At 46.1% G+C, this 20,659-nt stretch overlaps 1 protein-coding gene across 1 annotated transcript; it reads left to right on the top strand.

The window, feature by feature from the left end:
• Positions 1-9,492: 9,492 nt before the first annotated feature.
• Positions 9,493-20,659, top strand: LOC107189196 (serine proteinase stubble-like). The gene is made up of 10 exons (XM_015577674.1): positions 9,493-9,574; positions 14,041-14,626; positions 14,666-14,910; positions 15,304-15,665; positions 15,772-16,013; positions 16,174-16,474; positions 18,075-18,541; positions 18,836-19,133; positions 19,852-19,977; positions 20,501-20,659. Exons 1-10 carry the CDS (start codon positions 9,493-9,495, stop codon positions 20,657-20,659), a joined length of 2,868 nt encoding a protein of 955 aa, XP_015433160.1.

The raw sequence follows: 20,659 nt of genomic DNA on the forward strand, positions 1-20,659 counted from the left end.
CCGAGAGTCGGCAACAAAGTATCCGCTTAACAGTGGTGGGGATAACGTCTGGACAATAATCGTGTAGATCAAGCCAGACGATAATCAAGAGGAGTCTGTACCTTTAATTTTCTCGAACCGTTAATCTATCACAAAATTAAAACCCAGTTACTAAATGGCTACGCATTCAGAATTCATCATCCTGATCCAGAAATCTCAGACACCATATGGACGATTAACCCTCTACGGTCCTATATCCACTGTGACTGCATAACGATTTTATCGCCAGACTGGGAGAGATGTAGGAGATAACGGGGCGGGTTTAAAATTCGCGTTCAGTAGGTCGTCGCGCGTGTCTGGGCCGTTCAGGAAACACACCGGCCAGCAACAGTTTTATACTCTTTGCTTCTTGACCTTGCCCCAGGGAGGCCACCGATCGGAACACTATTCGAAGCATGTAGGGTAGAGCTAGTAGTTTCTTTCGCACCGCTGGACGCTTAACGGTCTCGGTCCAGGCCGATAGACTGGCCTCCTCGTATCCTTGAGGTATCTTCCAGCAGCGCTAGGACGATTGACCTGTTTGGGTGGTGCACAGCCTTGGAATTGGTCTGTTCAATTCACCTGTGTGCCCTCATCCCGTGCCAAATTCGTCAAGAAAATCATAGGGCAAGGGGTTAAACTAAGACCTTGATAACGAAATGGTTGTAGACAACCAGACGATTCCGAAGGAAAGAAGGATTCACGGAATACGTTGATCTGCTTCGACGTCCCGGAATCAGATTCCTGGAGGAACTGGTCTGGCCTGGATCAGGTCGTATGGGGGACTCGGTCGCGATCGCGAAAATCGTCCGGCGGATATGTTCCGCGTGCACGGCGGTCAGCCGAGTTCTCGTTGCCCTGAAATATGTGTCACTTTTTGCGGGACGGTTGCGCGGCACGCGGGAGGCGAGTAACACGAGACCACGGCCCAGTTCCCCTGGTTGAACCGCGAGGGTACACACACGCATCGCTACTCCTTCGCGTGTGCTGTTCCTCTTCCTTCGAGATGTGCTTCGCATGCCTCGTTTTGTTTTCCTCTTTCCACGACGTTCCGTTGCCTTGGCTTTCCGTTCGCCTTTTTTTTCGTCCTTTCTAAGCACGAGGACTAACAATGTATCCAATTGTTCAGAATATTAAAATCATCAATGAGCAACAGACAAAAATTCCGCCATGCGAAGAAAAGTAATCTGACGAATCGCTTCGTTTTCTCCTAGCGATCGCTTTCGTGGGATTCCACTTATCGATTGCCTCGTCGCCGAACGAGAGCAAGATCGTCGGAGCTTGAAACGGTGATAAACGTCGCATTAAAAGCAACATATCTAATTAACTCCACGGTGAAACCTCCGCAATTCCGATTAAGTTAACTGCACTGGATGCAAACGATTCATTAACGATATCTAATCTAGTATTCCACTCGAATTATGCCACCGATTTGTAGTCGAAGACCATCGATGTGTTTCCTTTGAGCCGGTGAAATTTCCATCGTCGTTCCAAAGAGGCAAATAGAGCCGAACTCGAACCGTACGCGTATCCGAAATTCAGTAAATCTTCGATGAAGGCTCCTCGGTACTGAAGTTTAAATATTTCATAAACTAATGGCCATATGCGGCTGAAATAAATATCATTGGCCTCAGAATTCCAAGCTCTAAGTTTAAATCTACGTTACACCTGGGAACTTCTTGTCAGTATCTAGGAGCCTTCAAACACTAATCGAGGATTTACTGTATAGAAGCACCCCTGCGTTCAACGAAATACAAATCGTATTGGGAAAGTCGGTGGAGGCGTGGCGTAGATTTTAGTCCTCTGATGGTAAGATGGAAAACTACTGACAGTAGATCCTCCAAATTTATAATTGTTTACAGTTCAAATACCGCAACAGCTTTTTAATTGTTCGAATCAGAAGTCTGTAATTTGAATTGACAGAACAAAAAAAGTAAAGTTTTATTACTGTTTTTTTTTACTTTATTTGATTAATTTAAAAGCATTACATAGCACGACAAATATAAAAACACTGGGGTCTCTCAACCTGTCTACTTAAACATTGTTGCTCATATGAATGTTCGCCCTACTCTTAGTAGTATAATTTTCTGTCACTAGTCTGCGTATCAAAATTCTTTCTTTCCCAGTTCCGCTCGACAGCGATCGACGCGCGAACGCTCGCCCAGAGGCGTTCCCATAAAAATTTAAATTTTGTCCTATATCCCCCGCGGCACGGCGGTTACGTGACCGCCAGTCAGTCTTGTGATCCAGGGGGCACTTTCAGTTTCGATTGATGATGAAGAAAAAAGAATAGAAATCGAAATTCTGTCAACGGATTCGGCGCGCGCGAGGTGCAGGTGAAAGGGAAGTGGAAGCGGGGAGATCGTTCGGGAGGTTAACCCTTTCGTTACAGCGGAGTTGACCGCGAGTGGGTGTACTTTCGATGCACGGGACCGTTGAGTCGTGAAACTGTACAGGGTAAACGCACCATTGAATAAACACTTAAGAGATTTTGTAACTATTAAAGTCGAATTTTAAATGATAATAATATTACTAAATATTTGGCACATGAAAATCAGATTTTTAGTATCTATATCTTCTGTAACGTACAGATTCCAATTTGAAAAATGGGAAAAATATAATTAACGAAACTAAACAAGAAAAAAAAATAATGACATAAAAAATAATCAAGTGTATACATTGTTGCCCCTCCACTTTCTTCGCCGAGGCTCAAGCTTCGGGCAAAAAACAAATTTACGATTGTCTGAAACATTTCTCCCTACAGGATTATTGTCCTGGCGCGGACACGACTGCAAGGCAGTAATCGCGAATAGTCTGTATACCTTACTTATGACTAGTATTTTAAATGCATAAAATCTGGGGTCCATTGATAAAATATCAAGGGGGAAACGTCGACAAAGATTCTCGAGTCGGTGCAAACTCGCCTGCCGGGGCCCGACTTCCGGAAACGAAATTGATGTTTGCGCACCACTCCGCTCGATGATCGAGCCGTGTCCCGTCCGTAGTTGTCTTCAGTGACGCAGCGCTTCTCTTCTCTATCTCCGAGTGGAAGGAAGGACGCTGGTATCCGCGTCACGGTGCATTTTCTCCTGCAAACAGGAACATCCTCGACGATCGTTCTCTCGCTGTCTTGCTCGCTCGCGTGACCCCGCGTACTTGCGAGGCGTTACCAAGTCAGCTCGGATCGAGCAACGAGATTGCGAGAGTTTTAGAACGTGGCGAACTGCCTGTCGGCAGGCCACCCACGCGCCGTTCTCTCGCGATCTACGGAAATAAATTATCGGGGGTAGTAGTGTTAACGTGCCCCCTTCTATCGGAAACTAGACGAGTAGTCGCGGCTACGATCGGTAGGAATTGGGGCGTAAATTTCGCCTTCATACGGTTTTTTGGTTCTTCGAAAACTAATGTACATTAAGATATGTAGTATCTAATGTGAGTAACTTCTTTCCATATGAACGTGTAGAGGTCATATGAAGGTCGACTTTGTTTTTTTAAATGGAATCGTCTATTTTTTACTGCAACATTTATCTTAGATTCATTTTATTTGCGCGTGTCGCTGAATTAACCCAAATAATCAATAATTTATGACCACAAACATTCTAGATTATGCCACTGTATAATATCCGCCAAGTGAACTCGCATGAAGTCATCGTAGAAAGTTTAAAAGCACAGATCACAAAAAAACGATATTACTTTCGGGGTACCCCCAATATTATACGTCTATGTTTAAAGACCGCATTCCGATTGGTTCCATTGGAAAATTGTACTCCCGTATAACGTAATTCAATTATAACCGACAGGTGGGCGAGAAACGTCGACCAGAAAAAAACACCAACGGGGGTCCTGTCGCCGAATTCTGGTCCCGCATACCGGGTCAATCGGGGCCTTTCTCGGCCGTTTTTTCGGGCAATTTGTCGGGCTGGCACCGATTCTCCTCAGGCCCTGGTAATACCATGGACGTGTCTCGTGCACGCTTTTTATACGATCGGACGGCTTTATCGTAGCCCAGAATGTATTTTAGCGACCAAAGACAGGGGTGAGAGAGAGTGGACGACGATTGTGCGAGAAACAAAATCGATACCAGTTTCGACGCCCCCCATCTTTGTCCTCTCACAGACAGATAAAATTGTCGTCAGATCCACGCGCCAATCCACGCCCGTAGAAATCGATTTTTCCCCCGGCCATTTCAACGGGGGCCCTCTTTCCGCCCCTGGGAGCCCGATTGAATGGCAACTTCCAAGTGACTGAGAATAAAAAGGACTACGGGGGACACCAGCGATGTTCGAATATCGCTCCGTCACAATGGCTGTTGTTGGAACGGGAATATCCTTTGATAACGCGATCGGAGGCGTATATGTATGTAACCTCGATTGAAACGGGGGCGAGAAAATAAAGTTCAAGACGAGGTTCGGGCGGGATAACTTGGACGGTACAGGAATTTGCTCTGGAATCTTATGGAATCGGGTGTGTAAATAAGAACTACTATCTAAAATAAATAGTTACCTATTGATTGTATCAGAAAAGAAAACTTTTTCTTAGCGTGTAAGTGACGTGTCCAAAAAAGGGTATCTCCATAGCGGAGGTAACTTCTCAGCTCAGACTTATCTGTACCGGAGAAACAGTCTCTAAAGACAGCTTAACTTTTTCGGCAACCAAAGTGGAATGACCCCTCAAATAAAATCACCATTCCTGAATTTCTTTTCTGTGAACTGACGAAACCACCTCGCGTCGTAAAACGATTTAAAAAAATTCACGAATTTTAAGAATAATTTTTTTCAATTAATTTACGAACCGAAGAATGCAAAGAATTCGATCATTAATTGAAATAAAATCGCGGAGAGTCCAAATCGATTCGATTCCCCAAGAGGTTTCGTAATATACCTGAAATGGATCCGTTTCCAGATGTGTACCGGTGTGTGCAGGCTGCTCGCAACGGCAGGCCTCTGGAAACGGGATCCAATCAGCGCCCGGATAACTGACCGATACGAAACGTCGAAGCGTGCGGAACGCTGCGCCGCGGAGCGTGTTCCACCGAGCGGCGAGGCCCCGTGGAAGCGGGCAAGTTCTCTGCCCGCGATAAAGCGTTACACGATATCTCGCGGTTTTACTGCCGCGGCGTTTCTTTTATTTGCATAATAGTCGCTGATGACCCGTCGTAAAGGCAACGGCGGGACCGTTTACGCGCTGGGCCCGTTCCACCACTCCTCGATTTTTCGCCCTCCTCTTGCGCTCTTCCCCCTCCCCTGTTTCTATTCTTGTGTTTCTGTTGGAACGAATGGGCCCATCGTTCCCTCCATTCATACCTCTTCTTCTTCCTTCTTTTTTGTTTTCTCTGACCGATCGACGTTTCCAATAGAAAGTCCACGATTTTTAACGGGTCGCCCCCCCCCCCTTTCTTTGGACCATCCCCTCCTCCGAACCACCGAGGGCAAGTATAATATTGCGGTATTTATCACGCTTGCAGAATGCTCGTTTAATAACGGAATGATATTTAAGCGGAGCGGGGAAATTGTTTCGGTGGCATTCCGTTGAGTGCACACGTTTTATGGCGATTCCATCCGCTCCACGCGCGGGCGAAGACTTGTGGAATGGTTTTTTTTACCTGGTTCTTCTTTTAGAACGATCGGTGGATAAGTAGCACTCGAGAAATTGTGTTAGATAACGTTGGGTTCGAGGGAAAATAAAATTGGTTGAAGTACGTGGACGTTTTATGTGGTTTTTCGATTGGTACTGTTTGAGCATAATTAGTAGAACATCGATGTATTAAGTAATGTCGATTCTGTGGGAAATAAGAAGTGGTGTAGAACTATGTGTGAAAGTCATGAGGTGTTCTTCTTTTGGAACAGTTGAAACGTAATTAGTGGTAAATAAGTGGATTATGTAACAGCAGTTCAGTGGAAAATAAAAGTGCTGTAACTACATGGAAGGTTTATCACAATACATAGGAACTGGAAATTTTAGGGTAGTTTTGTATTTATGACACATACATAGTCTAATATACTCGCTCCTGATTGAATTTTTCTTCAACCATCGTGTACTCTACAGATCAACCTAACCCAATTCAGGCTTTTATATTCTTTATTACAGAAACTTGTTCAATTAATTCGCACTCAGTAGTTTATTTAACGATCGAGCAACATAGTACATAGTATATTCCCATAATACGATTTCAGCTATCTAGACCAAGTTTAATTTAATTCCAGTGTTTGCGAATTTACCATTTATTTCAATCGACTGAACCGACAAACAGGATCGTCAGTTTCGTCACGTCGGTTTATTACGAAGCAATTAACATTGCCCTCGAAGGATGTGTGCCGGGGGGTGGGGTGGCTCTCGAGAAGGATTTAATAATATTCAAAACAACGCCCGCGGCTGATATTCAGCTCACGGCGACTTAATTAAAAGTCTACAGAGTCCGGCTACCCAGACGAGGGAATGGTAGCCTCCGTGATATCCCCCAGACAGTCGCTGCCCAAGAAGTACAGTGGGTGATCAAATTATTATGAACACTTCGAACTACACTCATTTGAATTTTGATCAAAAACGGAAATTAAAATAAACTTACAATAGTATCTTCTTTATTACAAAATATATTATGTTTTCACCAGCATATGACAATGGTTATAATTTCTGAAATAAATTCTGAAACAATGGTTATAATACTTTCAATATTCTTTGGACACAATATAACTTAATAGTGTTCGAGTACTTAAAAATTATCAACACTAAGTACACTGATTATTGAACATACGAAAATATAGTTAAATTGTGTACCTATACTTTAAGAAAAAAAAAATAAGTGTATACGTTATTATTATTGAAGTCATAATAACACCGAAGACCATAAGATATGTAATTCTTCGATCTATTCATAATAATTCGATCACCCACTGTAAGTACTGACCTCTCGCCGCCGCGATATTACACCGCATTGAATTCAGGTTAGCTCGCTGGGGGGACTCATAAGAGAGGAGGCGGTCACGGAAAAATTATGAATCCCGTGAAAGGTTTCTAGTACAAAGGCACGGCTGAACGGTCCAGTGCAATCGCACATTTCATTAAACCGTTACAGTGTGACGAGTTCTTTCGCCGGGAGTGGCGCACAGCCACCACGGGTGGTGTGCATCGATTGTTGGCGTCGGGCGATTCCATTTCGTCGCCGTGACGCAACAACCGTCGTTCCTCTCACCCTGGTCTTTGGAAAATAAACGGTACCCCCTAAGACCATTTAATTTTTTTCTGAATCATATTTTAATATCATCGATAGTTTCAGAGATATTCGAGTGGGTCGATATAAATGGGACACCCTGTATATTTTGTTTGCGTATCGTTTAATTGCCCCGGCCTATCTACCGTTTCCTTACACTTGTCGGAGACTAATTGTTCTTCGTGGCTCGAATCTCGTGGAAGAAAGTAAGAGTCCCCCGAGACCATCCAACGGCCGATTGCTAACGAATTAGGAGAGACTATATCGATCTAGGAAACGATCTGGCAGATCGGATACCCTCCTTTGTATCGCGCGGTTCATTCTTCGATCCGGAAAAAGCGAGGAGATGTAGGTCGTAACACCGAGATCGACTTATAAAGAGGCGCTCGGACCGTGCAATAAGTCAACTGCATTCAGGTCTTGTCCTCCTCCCCCCCTCCTCCCTGCATTCCCTTCATCCCGACTGCTTTACATCCGTCTTCCTTCGACAGTCTGCCGAAAGTCGAGGGGAAATCGGTACGTCGTGTATATATATACATATGTACGCAGAAACGCGTCTTGGCGTACCTTAAATGACTTATGGGGTAACCTTGATACCTTTTTGTCCCGGGGTATACTTAATTGTGCCGGTCCGCTTTCCAATGTTCATTCGCCCGCGAGACAACTCGTTCAGGTGAAGAGTCCACTGGGTACCAAACATTTATTATTTAAGCCGTTTATTCTGAAAGTGGGTTGGTCCAATTTCGAAGAAGACCGACAACGTGGTCGTTATGGTTATAAATACAGAACCAAGTGAATCAGTGATGAACGAAGGAAGAAAAAGTGGACTTAAAGCGGACCGTTGATTTATTTTGTCATATTAATGACTTCTTTAGGTTCCAAATAAAAATACGATTTACTTTTTTTATTAAGCTTTTTATCGTACTAAATTATAGACACGCTAAAAATTGTATAGAATCCGCAGTTTATCTAGATCACATGTTTCCCACCGTTTCATCGGTACACACCCGGTATAAAAGGTGTTCGCACTTGCCGCCCCCAGCGATGCCCATCGTCGAAAACCAGACCTTTACGTGACGGTGGTCCGGGTCAAGGAACGGTCTCACTTAATTTCGCCCGTCGTCGAGAGGGAAAATTGTGACCTCTGGCTCGTACTTTGGCACGGCACCAAGACGCCCGAGGAACGTGCAGCATTAGACATGCTTATTAGTAACAGAAGCCGTGGGGACGAGCAAAGGGGGGGGGGGGCGAGGCGGGGGCCGTAAACGTATCTGCACGCGCACACCTGTGTCCGCCCGTGCATCAGAAATCACCACCCAGGGGAGCTAGTCGTTGGCGGCGCGGAAAAGGCAGTGGCAACGCGGCCCCGTACAGGTGTAACTGCGACTGGACGCGCACGCGTGCCTCCGCTGAGATGGGGATTAGAGGAGAGTTTTGCTACCAGCTAGGTCGCGCAATTTGCATGATTCCTGGAGATTAACCTCGGACGCGCAACAATGCCCCGCTGCAGTGCACTCGTGAACACGATGTTTGGACGCTGATCGTGTATCGTCCTTTGGGTAAAAGTGTCCATCGGGTGGAGTCCACTTTTAGATGGAATCCATATTTAATTGGAGTCCACTTTCAGAGAGAATCAACTTTCAGATGGATCCACTTTCAAATAGATCCACGTTCAGATGGATTCATGGTTAGATGGAGAACACTTTCAGGTGGATCCACGTTCAAATGGAGTAGACATTCAGATGAAGTCCAGTATCATACGAAGTCCACTTTCACAGAGATTCGAATACCTGTCGATAAATCAGTGTCGACGTAATGACAGATGGTGAAACATATTTTCAGGAAGTTACAGTCATATGATGTGACAGCGAATGTGAGAGAATAACAAAGATTAACCTAGAAAGTAAGAGGATACTGCAGGGTAAAGAGGATATCCGATCGATTTAGAGTTCTAATTAAGCTAACCGGCCTATCAACGATTCCTCTTCTATTGATTCTGAGTCTCATGTCATATAAACTAAGATCGCTACTCCACTCTATTATTATACTGGATTATGTGGAATCTATGTGTAGGTCGGACGATTCAGATAAGATAAATGGGATCTAGGGTACAAGATAAATGAGACCTAGGGTTAAATAAGTGAATAAGGGGTGACGCTACAATTTTCCAATTGTAAACGAAGAATTAAGAAATCCTGTAGTTCCTAGGAGCTAATTTCGAGGCTGTTCTGAAACGGTGTGTGATTTTTCTGATTTCAGGGATCAGGATGCGGTGGATCGGTTACGTGGCCACAATCCTCTGGTGGTCGGGCATCGCCAGGTCCCTCAGCACGTTGAATCGAGGTCACAGTAATGCTCCTTTTGGTGGCTCGAGCGCGCGAGTATTTCAGTAGCAGCCGCGTTCTTTCCCCTCCCCCTCCCTTCGCGGTTGACATTCTTCGGGTTCCTGCGTTGATCCTCGGCTGACCCTAGATGGATCTAAACATTGCCACGGCCGGGAAATCGAATAATCTCTCCGTGGTGCCCGTCTGAAGAAAATTTAAGATACCCGACTCTCCTCCACGGCGGTCTCTGTGGAAAACTATAAACTTTTTATTATTCGCCAATTACGCGGTTATGATCTTACGATCCGTACTATCCCCGAGGCGGTCGATTAACCGAATGATTTCCTATATAAAACTGCGAGGCAACGCACGCACGTCCAAGTATCTTATAAAAATGATTGATATTCAATAATGAGTTAGGGGGGCGGGGAAAGTCGGCGGATCACTTATTCGATTGAATAATCGCCAATAACTAGGCCCCAATTAAGATTTTTGAGGACCTGGGCTATCAAATCTTCGAGGACCTCCTTGGTGAAACGCCAGGGGGAGGAGAGCCAAAATTTATTTCCAATAAAACATACAGTAAAGTGCGTGAGTCTTCTAAACTTGGAAATTTATTTTAAATAAAAATTAAATAACATTTAGTCATAACGAACGCTTGATTATATTAAATATAACTTCGTTGTATTTTAATAACTATATTCCGATTTATTATTATTCATATTATTTCGATAGGAATACAGTAAACAAACTATCATTCAATTATTTTTTCTACATAAATGGAATGCTTGGATTGGGCCTTCCCCCTTGCAAAGTGAGGCCCGAGGCTGCAGCGCCCCCTACTCCCCCCTCCCCTTGATACGGTGCTGCCGATAACGCTATCAGCCGGTAGTAGGTACGTCGTCCCGTTACACGATCGCGAAGAAACGACGAATTATTCGAAATCATTGCTCCTCGTGAACGGCTGTTCATTTATCGCGCGAAATAACAGTTATTTGACGATCCCGCGGCCGCTCTCGAATAATTATTTATCTCCCTCCCTCTCTGACACACACATCTCCTTTCTTTTTGCCTTCGTTCGATTCGGGTTCTGATTTCATTACCCTGTCCCCCGACTCTTCGTAGAACGTTTTCTCTTTCCTTGTTCCTTGTTTTCCCTTCGATCGTCACCTCGGGAGGTTCCTCGAGAATCTGAAACTGACTAATTGGACAGAGGGGAACTCGGTCAAGGTGCAGTCGGTCGCGAGAGTAAGGGAATGAGAGAAGAAAAGCGAGCTGGGGAAGCGACTTTCCTCACGTTCCGTGGAAACCCAGTGGAAACTGGGACCGACTAGGGGAAAAAAAACCACCTTATCCTCGTTAACCCGCGCACGTATACCAAGGCGAACCGCGCTCTGAGAATTTATTCCCCGTTTACGGCGGTTACCCGTTGCGCCTGGCTACGCCCACGTTCCCGTGAAATTTATATCCTGTTTACGATACCAATTACGACGCGATGGGGCCAAAGAAATTCGCGATACTCGCTCCTTCCGCGCTACCACGATTACGCCCTGGTATTTTCGTTTGGCCGACTCTAACATACCGCTCAATATAGCTGAGCGTGGAAAAAATCATGACGATAACGTAATCACATATGTAGATCAGATATTCATTTCTGCTCGAGAGTTTTTATTTATCTATTTATTTAGTTATTTAACGAGTATGAGCCCAGTATACATACATAACATGTAATGAAAATAAAATTAGAAACAGTTACAACAATATATTCTACAGTATGGAATTAGCCGCAATAGGAAATTTTTAATAAAATATTAACTTCTTAGTGCTCTATGTAGAGATGCCTTAAAGTATTCAATAGGACCACTGAAAAAGTCAATCAGATCCGTGAGCTTCCAAACATTCATGGCAAAGCAGAAAGGTATTCAATCACCTATTAAATTATTTTTTTCCCAAAACCGAGCCTCTGCTTAGTTTCCATTTATTCCGTTTTGATCGGTTCCATAGGGGGACCCCCAGTGATGGGAATAACGCCATTGCCCGTGTCGCATTCATCGAGAAATCACTGTATATCATTTTCGTCTCCCGAGAACAATGATAGAGCTTCCAGGAAAAAGTTCACACGAACTTGTCGTATCGATCTCGTCACTTTTATTCGACCATCGAAAATTCAAACGAGATACGGATCTGCAATCTACCCAGCATCTTGGACACCCAACGCGCCGCGATCAAACCCCCCGCCATTGTTCCCCGAGAAGAGGAACGAACGTCCGTCGCGATAAAGTTTTTCCTTTAATTAACACGGCCTGTGTTGCAACGCGATACGAGCATATTTCTAACGGAGAAAGCGAGACCGTGAAGGTGCACATACACCGCGCGAACCGCAAGCAATTTACGTTGCCGTGGTCATACGCTGACTTCGGTTAACGACCTGGCCCAGGTCTACGTACTCCTTCCGCGGGACGATCGGGTCTTGTTTCTCTGTTTCCATCCTGATTTTTCGTTTTCCCTCGGGGCCCCACCTCCCCCCCTGCCTCTCGAGAGCAGAGACCGCTCGCACACTTTCACCGAGCCGCCTGGTAGGCCCAGGAAGATTCGATCTGCGAACGCTAATGACGTCCCAATTACCGTTGGGCCCGTTCCCTAATTAGCGTACCGACCGAAAATCCACGGTAGCCGAGGCCAAAATGGATGCATCGATCCACGGCTGTTCAACGGGGAAAAACGATTATTCAACCGTGCATACGCTCCAGTTCATAAAGTAATGTGGACACTTATCGAATATGCAGTAAATTGTTCCTTTTAGGCATTATCCAATTACCGAACCTTTTGAAATAAATATTGTTCACGGGATATTAACCTTCAGACTGTCGGCATTTTTACGTGAAAAATGGTAACAAAAAAATAGAATATAAAAAAATCAAATCGTATCCATCCTATGCGTCCCTTAAAATACTACGTAATTGATCAAAATGTTTTCTGATAGTATCAATAGGTAACGAGTTATTTTAGATAGTAGTTCTTACTGATTCACCCTGTATATAAATTGTACAAGACATCATATTTCCATCCTCATACAGACCAAGTGTCCACATACTTATAAACCGCAGTGTACGGTGAACGCATCGGTCCCAGGACGGTTCGCCACGTTAATTACAGACGCGAATTACAAGGAAACCCTTAAACGGTGGCTTATCACGCACCACACGGATATGGGTCAAACTTATAACGGCGGGGCCGTTGAAAGCTCGCCACGGTCTCGTTTCCCCTTCCTAACCCAGCCCATAGAACTGATACCCAGGCCGATTAGATTTTCCCGGACGATTCCCCGGTCGCGCTCGTAACCATTTTCCCCGTGTTGCTCGTGCGGCTAGATCGTTACCGGGGGCCCGTCATTAAGGATCGATTCTAATCTAGACGTAAACGCTCCCATTAGTCGGCAGGCTTAATTGTATGTTTACTGGCCTAGTTCGACGGACACACTTGCGCTCGGGAAACGAACGAACCCTGGTAGATGGAAGCCGAATCAATCAGCCAGAGAGTCGTCGGTCGTTCGACGATGTGCACGATCGGTAGGGATCGTTCCGTTCGCTCCTGGTTAACACTTGACCTGTAATTCGATCGCGGGAAACCAGTTGATGGTCGGCGATAAACGGTCGAACAGAATGATCGCCCGATTCTTCGGACGATCGTCGACCGAGCGGAGCATCGATTCACCGGTGAACCGCGGAAAAATCCTTTTAGTCGCGTTTACGATATAACTGTTCAGGTCGTCCCATAAATTCCTGATGATTTCTCCCGCTTGGATCGGCGATTTAACACCTTGACCGTTGCAACGGAGATTAGTTTCTCGGACGCGCTAACTGGTCGCTTGTGTGTCTCGGTCCGCTGACGTACTGACCGGTTATGATCTGCGAGCATGTGAATCGCGGCTGATACGGTGAGACACGACATTTGGGTTGGTGGCGTCTTCCACAATTTCCTCCTTTTCGAATGAACCGTTTTCTGGATAAAATCCTTTTTGCGATCTGAGCTGCTGCTAGACACTCTGAACACGTTCTACCTGGTTCAGCCTGTCAGTGACTTGTATATTAAGTATATTACGTTCTTAACATGTCAAGATTGTCGATCGTTCTGTTATCGTTTGATATCGATACCAAATATTGGACGAGCCCGTTAAGAAACATTAGGACAGTGCTTTTCAAACTTGGCTCTGTGGAGCCGTCTTCCATCATCGTCCGTCATTATCGTGGAGTAACAGAGACAAGAGTCTATACTTCTTTGTCTACGAAGGCACACGGCGCGAAAGAGGAAGCAAGCGCGTTAAGGGGCCTCTCCAGAGAGCCAAGTTCGACGGCACTATGTTAGGGCACCGTGAGCTAGGTTGAACGTGTCGTAATGCTTTCGATATTTGCTTACAATATACCTCTCCTCGAGCCTCCTCCCTAGATATTTACCGAACCGTCAAAGAGCATCTGTCTTTCGCTCGCGCAGGTTACAAAATCACCCCGAAGCCCTGTCGCGTCCCAGGTCCAGAGTCTAAGGAGGGCACGTGCATGTTCGTCTGGGAGTGCATCAAGTCGGAGGGAACGCACGTCGGCGTCTGCGTGGACACGTTCATGTTCGGCAGCTGCTGCGTGCATAATTCGACGGCGAACTCGGTCGCCTCGCCCCAACAGCACCAGCAGCATCAGTACCACCATCAGCCGGCGTCTTCATCGAAGCCTCTGAGGCCGACGTTGGCAGAGGCGTTGGGCAACGGGGCGACCAGACCTACGCTGACCTCCCTGTCCAGCTTCCTCGTCACGGATTCGATCACGTCCAGGCCGAGTCATCATTCCTCGGAGGCGTTCGACTCGTCCGGTGGGTCAGGCAGACCGTATAAACCGTTGTCAGCGGGTTCAGCTAGGCCGTTGCAGAAGAGGCCACACGCGAAACCGACGTCGGACCACAAGGACAGGATCCAGACCTCGGCGGTCCCGAACTCGTCGAGCTTCTGGGAGAAGGGCTCCCAGAGTACGAAGAGACCTGGTTCCACTGTCCTCTGGGAGAAGGGCGGACAGAGTACCAAAAGACCAGGGTCTGACCTCTGGGAGAAGACGTCACAAAATACGAAGAGACCTGGTTCCACTGACCTCTGGGAAAAGGGCGGTCAAAGTACCAAGAGACCAGGCTCTGATCTCTGGGAGAAGACTCCACAGAGCACAAAGAGACCCAGCACCACTGACCTCTGGGAAAAAGGCGGTCATAGTACCAAGAGACCAGGGTCTGATCTCTGGGAGAAGACGTCACAAAATACGAAGAGACCTGGTTCCACTGACCTCTGGGAAAAGGGCGGTCAAAGTACCAAGAGACCAGGCTCTGATCTCTGGGAGAAGACTCCACAGAGCACAAAAAGACCCAACACCACTGACCTCTGGGAGAAGGGCGGTCAAAGTACCAAGAGGCCAGGCTCTGATCTCTGGGAGAAAACTCCACAGAGCACGAGGAGACCTGGTTCCACCGACCTTTGGGACAAGGCCGGTCAAAGTACCAAGAGACCAAGTTCTGATCTCTGGGAGAAAACTCCACAGAGCACGAAGAGACCTGGTTCCACTGACCTGTGGGACAGGGGGAGTCAGAGTACCAAGAGACCGGGGTCTGATTTCTGGGAGAAGAGTCCCCAGAGTACGAAGAGACCCCAAACTGTGAGTACTAAAAGACCAAGCTCCTCTACCACCACCTCTCACACTACCAAGAGACCCAGTACCGTCGATTTCTGGGAGGACTCGGTTCAAAGTACGAAGAGACCCAATCACGACGTTCAGGGCCTCCAACAGAAGACCAGACCAAACGACGACAGTCAGCACTCGGTTATCAAGGAGAAGGACTCTACCCAGGATGGCTTTCAGAGCCACCATCAGGGATTCAAGGATAAAGTGGACGCGGGACAAAACGCGTTGACCGTAAGACTACCTGGAAAGGAGCACGCATCTAACGATGACGAAGGTATTAGGCCGAACAGGCCGAGCAACCAAAGACCGTTCGAAACGAGGCCCGACGAGGGGAAGACTGAGGACACGGATCTTAGTGTACAGGAGTCGGTCCACCGACCTAGCGTTAATTCGGTTGAAGAAAGCGTAAGAAAGATTTCTTTTTCTTATTTAGTCCAATTTCCAGTGGTAGCTAGAATATTAGGTCGAAAAAGATCAGATTCAGGGGATTTTCCGTTTCGTTCGACACCAGGAAACCGCCAAGGAACCACACCCGAGCCTGAACTTTATCCACACCGAGCGTCCACAATGGGCGACCAAGCCAGTGTCGCTAAAGCCCACGACGGACTTCTCGAAACCGTATTTCTCCGTCAAGACGACCACTTCCAAACCATCGTCGATGAACGACTCCAGGCCGAATTTTGTCTCGAAGCCCAGCAACTCGAACACCTCGAAGACCTCTACCACTTCCAGGCCCACCAGGTATTCGACTATGTCCTTACGTTCCAGTTTATGCAAAGTAGTCCGACTAGACGCGAATTGAGTACTATACAAAGTGCTAAAACTCCCCCAAACGACGCAGTGTTTTACACCTGGAAACAAGCCTAGAAATGAAAGTCACAGCTGATCTATGAAAGAAGCACTTTCGGAGCAGAAGCTTAAAACTTTTCTTTCATTCTAGCGCAGCCGGATCCGTGCCACAGACCTCTCACTGGCAAGTGACCACAGAGCCGGCGTTCATCACCAAACAGAGGCCATCCTCGTCCACGAAGCCAATAAGTTCCCTGGAAACCGCTAAACCCGTGGTGGTCAGCTTACATTTCTGGTCGGAGAACAGCTGGACCCCGCCAAGACCGTCCTTGAAACCGCACTGGACGGACAACCCTAGTCTCCTTCAGAACGGACCCGAGGCATTCCCTCCGCGACCGAGTTTCAAGCCGACAGAACCGCAAGAAGTATGTCCAGTTTCAGAGATTTCAGGCTTTCAGAGCCAGACGTCATATCAGTTCTTATTGTTGAGGCGCAAGCCGTGTCCTGGTGGAATTACTCTTCAACATACTGGTGACTGATACTGGTGTGTTACTGTAATCAAGAGATATTTTTAATTGTTCAGCGGAACAATTAATCTCCATCCGTCCCTCATGTTCCCAACTTAATTTGTCCCTCGGTGTTAAATTGACACAGTGGTAAGAAATTAATGTAACGCAGAGATAAACAGTTAAACTTGCAATGTCTCTAAAATAAAAGTCTCGGAGTTTCAGCTAAATTTATCTATATATGACAGAATTATATTGGGAAAGCATCCTTTAGTTTTTGCTGTAACTTTAGCTTCCATGAAGAGTATTTTGTACCCTGTTGGTTTCTGATGGTTTGCCACAGTCGATTATTCCATTAGTGGAGCACAAACCAGGCACCAGTATCAATATGTCATTCAACCAGGGCTTCAGAAACGTTGGGAAAAGTAATTCCATCAGGACACTGCTTACACCTGAAAGCCTCAACGGTAATAACTATGTATCCAGTTTCTTCGTCGACTAATTAGATCTTCATGATTGGACCAATCATCCTTTAGCACAATATCTAGAGCCTATTATTGAGTTTAACTTTGGACACTAAAAAAACAGTAACGTCTCCGGGTGGTTAGTTTTTCCAGTGAGCTCTGAGAGCTTTAAATTCCTCGGATCCTCCGTCTCCCTCGATAACTGTCGCGTCACAGAACCCAGACAGTGACAAGTCTGGGGTTAAACACGATACTACCTCCCAATAACTGAAACTTATAATACTAGTATCTTCAACCAGCCTCTCTGGCTGTATTCTGTAGTTCCAACAGAATAATTGTTCCCCAGTTCCGTATGTTTTATTTATATTAACGCGATGCTCGATGTACCCGCCGCGAACCCGCTCCTCCCTACCCATGTCGTGAATAATCGTAACTGTAAAGCTCAGAACCGCGAGCATATCCGCATTGTTCGAATATCATATCCTTCGGCGCGTGCTCCCGGCCGTAATTCACACGGCGAACATTCGAATTTCAATTCGAATAGTTGGAAAACACCCGATCCGTAACACCGAGGAATCCGTGATCCGCAGACCGAGCTCGCAACGCCCGGCTGACCATCATCATCATCATCATCATCATCTTCATGATCGCGAGAGAACCACATCCCCTTTTTTTTTCCCCCCCTCGATACAAAACACCTCACAAAGTATCTAATCCAAAAGCATGATATACCTCACCCCATAAACGACTTCATCGCGTTACATCCACTCGATCCAGGGTCCGATCGAACCGCGGTGTTATTAGATACCAGATCGGTATGTAAAAGAAACACAAGCCCCAAGCCCAAGGACGATCACCATCGTACGGTTCTTTTTTTCCCGTGGTTATACTGTTGTTAATCGCGACGAAGAACCGAGTTTCGCCTAGACGTTGACCATGCTCGATTACACCCATCATTGAGCTTACAAAGTAGCGGGACCGGGAACGATCGATCGATTTAGGAAAATTAATAAAACGCCCCGACGATTGCTGATCGTGTGTGTCCGTGTCCGTAGAATACAGAGTTCCACAAACCGCTCGGCTCCGCGCACTACATAACCACGTCCCATTTCGAGACCTCGGCCAGACCTAGACCGACCAAGAAGACCACAACCTCGACCACGACCACAAGCACCACTACATCCACCACTACGACCACGACCACGACCACAACCACGACCACAACACCGAGGCCAGAGACGACCGTGCCGACGACGGTCGCCGAGACGGTGATCACCAAGACGGGATCGGTGCTGACCGTGTCTGCGGCCGATGAGAGTAAAGGCACGCAATGCGGCGTCCCGCCGTTGTTTCCACGGCCGGAGACCAGGATCGTCGGCGGCAAGGACGCACCGTTCGGTCGATGGCCTTGGCAGGTGTCGGTGCGACGCACCTCGTTCTTCGGGTTCTCGAGCACCCATCGGTGCGGCGGTGCAGTGCTGAACGAGAACTGGATCGCCACCGCGGGACACTGCGTCGACGAGTGAGTATAGACCCAAGAGTAGACATGTCCCGATTGCTCTGTCACCTTAAGATTGTAGCGTCACTTCATTTAATTATTTCTAGAGGGTATACACGCTGTTACTAACCAGCGTTTTGCTTGATAATAATAAATATTAGGAAGAACAGTTGGTTCATTTTCATCCTATTTAAAACTGTTTTGCACAAAACGTCTATGCCCGTTTATTTACGTTAAATAAATAATGAATAGATCCGTTGGAAATTACAATGACCAGAGGAGTTGGATCATAGTAATGTCGTTTTTTTGTCCTTCCAGCCTGCTGACCTCGCAGATTCGGATCCGTGTCGGCGAGTACGACTTCTCTTCGGTCCAGGAACGTCTGCCGTACGTTGAGCGAGGGGTCGCGAAGAAGGTGGTCCATCCGAAGTATAATTTCTTCACGTACGAGTACGACCTCGCGTTGGTCAGGCTGGAGAGCTCGTTGACGTTCGCCCCCCACATATCGCCCATCTGCTTGCCCGCCACGGACGACCTTTTAATCGGCGAGAACGCGACCGTCACTGGCTGGGGGCGGCTCAGCGAGGGTGGCACGTTGCCCTCCGTGCTGCAGGAGGTGAATCCTTGCCCTGTTTCGAACCCAACGACTCTAGCTGCCAATTGGCAAAGGTCCCTTCCACGAAGTCCTGAACGATCAGATTGTAGGTCGAATTGGTCGTGCCTCCAGCATAGCCTGGAATCCTTAGGGGATATTAACTTGGTCCAAAAGTTCTTTTATTCTTATCGGGGGACTTCGAAATGACGAGGAAATTGTCAGGAAATATCCTCGGTTTAGTTCTTAATTACTCTATCTTTACTAGTTTCTAAACCGAGAAAAGTGCATTTAAAGTTTACGAATTTTTATATTATAGAAGCTGAAAAGTAGTGACGTAATCAAACATACTATAATATCATCTACTGAATAGCTATTTATTACAATATTTACTTCAGAAAAAAAATTCGAAGTTTCGGAGTTAGGACTTAAAAGAGTAAATTTTGTTTTCTAAGTTGAATTTACTTAAGAGATTGATTAACTAAATTCCTTTTGACAAATGGATTGAAAACGGTTGAAAATTAATGGGTGGGAATTACTGGTAGCCACAGGATCAGAGCAGACTGAACTTCAATCTATAGATTCGAGTTACCCTCTTGTTTGGGGTTTTCAAGACTTCAATTCTGGGACCTGAAATACTCCGTCTAGGTCTGAGTATTTCAAGGGAGACCATATCTTTACGACCTGCACCAGAAGTAACCTATGATTAAATATTCCACATTAAAGTTTGCCTTTCTTCCAGGTATCCGTGCCTATAGTGAGTAACGATAGATGTAAGTCAATGTTCCTGAGAGCTGGTAGACACGAATTCATACCAGACATATTCCTGTGCGCGGGATACGAGACCGGTGGTCAGGACTCCTGTCAGGTAATACTCCCCGAACCTCATTCCTCTCCTTTACACCGTTCACAAATCAGATATCGGTTTGTTCACCCAGTAAATCTTGTTAAGGGCACAAAACACTATAACGGTCCCAAAAGTGCAACTATTTTAGGGACTTTTCCCAAAGAAATTAATTACGAATATTAATAAAAAACCTGGAAGGAAAAATTAAATTTTAAAAATCTTACGTTCCTGTTGTGGTAGTCGGATGGCCATCCACTGCAGATATATCTGCCCGAAATCAATAAAAAAAATTTTTTCCTTTTCTTAAAATGTTAAGTAAAATATTCCAACAGTTTCCAGAAAAATCCATTTCACAGTTTCTTTGGAAAAAAATCCCAAAGATACTTAGATTCTTGGGACCATTACAATGTTCCACCCACTTAAGGGCATAACCATTTGTTACGTATCATCGTATCATATCACTGTTGCGTATCACAATACACCATACATTTTGATACGCAACGGTGATACGTCTATCATGATCATTTTATATCCACGATTACAGGGTGACTCGGGCGGGCCGCTTCAAGTCAGAGGTAAAGATGGCCGTTACTTTCTCGCCGGGATCATCTCGTGGGGTATCGGTTGCGCGGAGGCGAATCTGCCCGGTGTGTGCACGAGGATCTCGAAATTCGTCCCGTGGATACTGAAGAACGTGACCTGA

Source organism: Dufourea novaeangliae, unplaced genomic scaffold (genome assembly GCF_001272555.1).
Source record: "Dufourea novaeangliae isolate 0120121106 unplaced genomic scaffold, ASM127255v1 scaffold146, whole genome shotgun sequence".
NCBI classification, from domain to species: Eukaryota; Metazoa; Arthropoda; class Insecta; order Hymenoptera; family Halictidae; genus Dufourea; species Dufourea novaeangliae.